General features: G+C 37.6%; 1 protein-coding gene across 1 annotated transcript in view; it reads left to right on the top strand.

Annotated features, from left to right (window-relative positions):
* The first annotated feature begins 96 nt into the window (after positions 1–96).
* SERINC1 (serine incorporator 1) overlaps positions 97–6,634 on the top strand; it is a 35,449-nt gene continuing 28,911 nt past the window's right edge. The window contains exon 1 of the mRNA XM_042939731.1: positions 97–215. Within this exon, the coding sequence (XP_042795665.1) occupies positions 177–215 (39 nt within the window). The 5' untranslated portion in view covers positions 97–176. The remainder of the gene's footprint in view (positions 216–6,634) is intronic.

Raw genomic sequence — 6,634 nt, 5'->3', positions numbered from 1 at the left:
ACCCGACACCCTCCCCCACCCCACCTAATACAGGCCTCAAAGGAAGTGACGCAAAGCTAAGGGGCGGGGTGGGCTATGCGCCGGAAGTGGCTCGCTGATAGTAAATAAGGCCTGAGAGGGTGGAGAGATACTGTCTCCATTTTGTCGCCCTCCTCTGCTCCTGCGACGTTGCGGAAATGGGGAACGTCTTGGGACTGTGCTCCATGGCGAGCTGGGTAAGGAGGTTTTTAGTGGCCTAAGGGGTGCTAAGCGTACGATGCGGAAGAGAAGGGAACCCGAGCTGGGCTGGATGCGGCCCGTCGGTAACGTGGTACCCCACCCAACAGGGGAGTGCCTTCCGTCCCCATTCTCTCCCTATCTCCCGCGGTCATCCAACTCAGCTTTAGGGCCCTGAGTCTTGCAAAGAGCTGACCCGGGTGGCCGAGAAGAGAAGTGGAGATGGGAAGATAACCCCGATGGGAGAAGCGAAGAGAGCTGGTAGTCTTCCCCCAACACCCCGTCTTTCGTGAAAGCTACTCCCCATTCTCCCAGGCGCTTTTTTGTTGTTTTTGTGTTTGTGTGTCTGCGTAGGCCATCTCTACAAAGGTCTTAGGCCTGTTCCGTGGAGTTCCCCATCTCTTTTCGTCACATTCCCAGCGACCTCAGACTGCAGCACTGTCATCCCTGGAGGCATGTTGGCCTCTTTGTTCTGTGGGGCCGACTACAATTAAGTGCCGGCTATTTGGGACAGCCTGGCGGTAGTATTGACACGCTAATACTGTTTAGTCCTAGCTCTGTGGTTGGATCTTCAACCTTAATGGTAGGAGGAAATTTCTCAAGTAATAACATATGTATCTCTAAAAGCTGGTCAGTTCAGTGCTGAAAATCCTGTGTCTTTTGACATAAAGCATGCTTGGGTAATCTGGAATTTCATGTTTAATTAGGTGTGGGTTCCGTTTTAAATAGATAGCATTGTTAGAATGAATCCATTTTTCATTATAGTGGCACAATTTCTTGTTTTGGGTGGTGCAGATAAACTTCAGTTTAAGATAATCATTCCACTACCACCCCCAAATATAAACAGCATATTATTATAGTTAATAAATTATTTATGAATTGGGGCGAGATATTTGCGTTGAAATCATAGTTCTTTAATCTGTGATTTCTAAATTCCACTTCTAACGCTTGTCTGACTTCCCAAATGACTCCCATTATATACATCAGTCAGAATTTTTATTCTTGTACATACCTCGCTTTTTTTCAGAAATCAATGTACTGCTTGAACTGTAAAAGTTAAATTTTAATAAAATAATACATGGAGATTGTTATTTCAACTCAGGCCATTCTCTTGATTATGTTCTACGTATTTCTTCTCATAGTTTGGTATGGAAACCAGGTATTTTTTATCTCAATAAGAAACTGAGAATCCACTTGAGTCTGTTGTCTAATACAGAAGAGGTATAGTGTAATAAATGTTTTACAAAATAATAAATGTTAAAACATTGCTTTCATGGTGGGGGAGGGGGATGTGTGATTTGTAAAGTCAGATTTACCCATTTATCAAGTTGGCATATTCTTTGTATATAGTAAAGACTTAAAGGGAGGGATTCATACTTCCCATTTTGTTCTCATCTCCAGAACCTTGAACAACCTTTTTTGCCTCAAGGACACTTACAGTTACAGAAGGAAAAAAAAAATGTCTTAAGGTTTTTTTAATACTTCTGTGTTCTAAATCAGAAAATAACTTGAGTGAGCAATATGGAAATACTATATTCCTATTAATGTTTTTACAACTAAATTGTTCACCTTTATTGACTAGAAAACTGATAAAATTAACACTGCATTGTAGTTACTGTTAATAACAAGGTATATTGGAAAGGTGGTAACAAGGAGGCAGTTTTCTTACCTTCCAGTAATTAGATCTGTGGCAGATATGCCAGATGGCCAAGGTTGATCTTTAGTGTTCTAGATTATTGTGGCCAGTCTGGGAATTGATTTTGTAGTCTGCAATTCTGGTCATATTTTCCCCTTTCCTTCCTGGTGCTTCTGTCTCTATTCCTGAATTGTTCAATTTTAGAGTAATTTGATAGCAATTGAAGGGGACTTTGCCTTGTAATATACAAATGTGTTTTTTTCCCACAGTCTTAACAGTCAATATGCTTATTTACTTAGAGGTTTTGACAAATTTAAAATTTGTTCACATTTTCAAAACTATTCAAGGCATTAAATTGGAAGTTAAACCACAATTAAATCTTAATGAGTCCTTCAGGCTTGATCAATTTTTGTGAAGTTTTTTTCTGATTTATAAAAGCGCTGTAGAAAATTTCTGAACTATGAAAAAAGCACAAAAAAAAAATAACATGTAATACTGTTGTGTAGAGATTGGAGCATTAATTTTTTTATTTTATTTTGAGGTGGGTTTGTTTGTTTGTTTGTTTCTTTTTGCCAAGTGGCCTAGAATTAGATTGATCATAATCCTTGGTTCATGTATGCCTGGTCTTTGATTAGTGACTGTTACGCACTCAGATATCTGAATCTCCCACCTAATCCTGTAACTACATTACCAGCAAAATTTATGCCTACTTCAGTGCTTTTCTCCACCCCAATCTCAACAATGGTGTTAATGACTAGAATTGATTTTTTGAATTACTGGACCTTATATACAATAGCTATCATTTTTTTGCCCAAGATAATTTAATGTAGTTAAGAAGAAAGAGCCAGTGATTACTGCCTGCCTATTTGTGAGCCTCAGCTAGATTTTTATTTTTTAGTACAATGACTTGTTTTTGCAGAAATGATTCATAGTCACTATGAATAGTCAAGCATAGCAGAGTACAAAGTTAAAATGTCACACACAAAAAAATGCCACCACCAATAACATTCCTTTTCTCTCAATGCATATATACACATGGATGAATGGACAAAAATTTTTTTTTAGGAATGGTAGCATGCTAAATTAAAGCATTAAATCGAATTTTTCCTGAATTTAACAAAAGAAAAAATAAAAGTAAAGGAGTTGCTGAATGTTAAATAAACATTTCTTCATCAGGAGAATTTCCTAAAAAGATTCCTCTGAGATGTTTCTATAGCAGTGGTTTTCAACTGGGCATAGTTTTGACCCCAAGGTGCATTTGGCAATGTCTGTAGACACTTTTTTTGTGTCCAATTCTGGGGTAAGAGGTGCATCTAGTGAGTAAAGGCCAGAGAAACTGCTAAACATTTTACACTACACAGGACCCCTCTCCCCACCCCCACAGAATTTTTTTGGCCCAAAGTGTCAATAGTGCCAGGCTTGAGAAATTCTACTTTATCCTCTTCGGTTGGCCAGAGTAAAAAATGGAATGAAACCTGAGAGTTTTAACTGCTCTTTAAAAAGGCATGTAATGAATTCTATTTTTACCTCTACCTTCTGCCTCACTTATGGAGGCTACCTGATGTCACCATTTCCTGATCTATTTGAGAATTCTCCTCTACAAATTTTAGTGCTTAACATTTTCCTCTGATGGGTTTTAATTAATTGGGTGCCTGATTTCAGCTCAGGTCATGATCACGGCTTGTGAGTTCAAGCTCTTCATCGGGCTCTGTGCTGACAGCTCAGAGCTTGGAGCCTGTTTTGGATTCTCTGTCCCTCTCTTGTTCTGCCCCTCCTTCGCTCATGCTCTCTCTCAAAAATAAATAAAACATTAAAAACAAAATTTTTAAAAGCCCTTTATTTTTTGAATTGTATTGGTATTTCTAAAGGGAGAATGGGTAAATTCACCTTTAATCTGCCATCTTTAACCAGAATCTTTTTGTATTATATTTTAATATGACCATTATGTATTATAACCATAGTTCTCCTAGTTATTTAGTCTTAGAACTAAACAAGTCATTCTTAAAGTGTATCCCTGGACCCTGTAGCATCAGCACACCTGGGAATTTATTGGAAACACTGACTAGGGCCCAGCATTCTTTTCTTTTTTTTTTTTTTTTCAACGTTTTTTATTTTTTTTTTATTTTTGGGACAGAGAGAGACAGAGCATGAACGGGGGAGGGGCAGAGAGAGAGGGAGACACAGAATCGGAAACAGGCTCCAGGCTCCGAGCCATCAGCCCAGAGCCTGACGCGGGGCTCGAACTCACGGACCGTGAGATCGTGACCTGGCCGAAGTCGGACGCTTAACCGACTGCGCCACCCAGGCGCCCCGGGCCCAGCATTCTATGTTAATAAGCCGTCCAGGTAATTCTGATGTCCGCTACCTTTTGAGAACCACTGCTCTACACTTAAGTGATTTCAAAGCTCAAATATTTCTTTTTAACCATGGCTTTTCCCAAAAATTTTTTTAATGATATGTCATCTAATTGACTAAATTTTATCATTTGCTAGAGTTTGGAAGAATTCATGGATGCTGAAATCCCTGAATTCTTTCATATGCAAAAATATCCTATTTGAGAGGCATTGTTTACTAGTATAATAGTATACCCATTACACCCATTTCCTTCAGAACTTAATAGTGTTTTTTGTGAATTCTGTTTTATCTTACAACCTCCTGGTATCCAGTGCCTCCCAACACATCTCACATGTTCTATTGACTTTTTTCCTTTGCATGGATATTTGAACAGTTTTTACTTGTCTTTGAAATTGGTCAAGTATGTCTGACTTTAAATCTTTTATCACTTTTTTTTCTTCTGGTAAATAGGTTCTTTTTTATTATTTATTTTTTAATTTACATCCAAGTTAGTTAGTATATAGTGCAACAAACTTAATGCCCCTTACCCATTTAGCCCATCCCCCTTCCCACAACCCTTCCAGCAACCCTCTGTTTGTTCTCTATATTTAAGAGACTCTTATGTTTTGTCCCCCTCCCTGTGTTTATATTATTTTTGCTTCCCTTCCCTTGTATTCATCTGTTTTGTATTTTAAAGTCCTCATAGGAGTGAAGTCATACTATTTTTGTCTTTCTCTGACTAATTTCACTTAGCATAATACCCTCCAGTTCCATCCACGTAGTTGCAAATGCAAGATTTCTTTTTGATTGCCAAGTAATACTCCATTGTGGGTGTGTATGTGTGGGTGTGTATGTATGTATGTATGTGTATATAGACACATGTGTATACACATACTTACATACACACATCTTTATCCATTCATCTGTCAATGGACATTTGGTCTCTTTCCATACTTTGGCTATTGTTGATAGTGCTGCTATAAATATTGGGGTGCATGAGCCCCTTCGAAACAGCTCTCCTGTATCCTTTGGATGAATACCTAGTAGTGCAATTTTGGGGTCGTAGGGTAGTTCTATTTTTAATTTTTTGAGGAATCTCCATACTGTTTTCTAGAGTGGCTGCACCAGTTTGCATTCCCACCAGCAGTGCAAAAGAAGTCCTCTTCGCAATGTCACCCAATATCTGTTGTTGCCTGAGTTGTTAATGTTAGCCATTGTGACAGGTGTGAAAATACCTACTCATTTCTTTTGGGGAAGTTTTTCTCGTATTCTATCCTTGAATGTCTTATTTAGAGGATTCTGTATTTTAAGGACACTAGTTTCCTTCATGTTTTATTGTGTTTGTTTTCTTTCTACATTTTTTTTCTGTCATTTTTTTAGTTGATACAATTTACATGAAATTCACACCTTGTAATATACAGGTCTGTGATTTTTGAGAAGTCCTATACTTATGTAACAACTACAGAACAGTTACTACCTTAAAAAATTCTGTCATCCCCATTCTTGGAAACCCGTTTTGTTTTGTGTTGTGTTGTGTTTTGTTTTGTTTTGTTTTGTTTTGTTTTGTTTTGTTTTGTCTTGTCTCCAGAGTTCTTTCCAGAAAGGCATATGAATAGGATATACAGCATAGGGTGTTTTGAGTCTGGCTTTTTTTACTGAGTATAATTCATTTGAGACTTATTCATGGTGGTGTATTATTGGTTCCTTTTTAATTTTGCATACTATTCCATTGCTTGGATGTACCACAACTTAACCTGTCCATGTACCAGTTGAAGGGCATTTCCAGATTTTGGTGATAAAGTAGCTGTAAGCATTTTCATAAAGGTACCATTAAGGTTTTTTGTGTGACTCTTAAGTTCTTTTTGCTTAGGTAAAATATCTAGCAATGGAATTGCTAAACAACATGGTAAGCATACATTTGACTTAATAAGAAACCACCAAACTGGTTTCTAAGATAACTGTACCAATTTTCATTCCCACTAACAAAAAGTTGACAGTACTTGGTATTATGAGTTTATTTGATTTTGGCCATTGTAATGTGTGTGTAGTGGTATCTCATGGTTTTAGTTTGCATTTCCTTAGGAGATCTATAGTTTACATCATGGTTTACTCTTGGTGTTGGACATTCTGTGAGTTTGGGCAAATGTATAATGACACGTATTTACCATTAATGTAGCATGTAGAGTATTTTTATTGCCCTAAAAATCCTTTGTGTTTTGCCTATTCATCCCTCCACCCACTCCAACCACTGTTCTTACTGTCTCCATAGTTTTCCTTTTCCAGAGTATTGTACAGTTGAAATCATACAAAATGTAGTCTTTTTACGTTGTTTTCTTTCACTTAGTAATACCTATTTAAGTTTTCTCCTTGTCTTTTTATGGCTTAACTCCTTTTCAGCACTGAATAATATGCCATTATTTAGATGTACCACAGTACCTACTGAAGGAC

Source organism: Panthera leo, chromosome B2, assembly GCF_018350215.1.
Source record: "Panthera leo isolate Ple1 chromosome B2, P.leo_Ple1_pat1.1, whole genome shotgun sequence".
Lineage (NCBI taxonomy): Eukaryota > Metazoa > Chordata > Mammalia > Carnivora > Felidae > Panthera > Panthera leo.
This window is presented reverse-complemented; position numbering and strand designations above follow the sequence as displayed.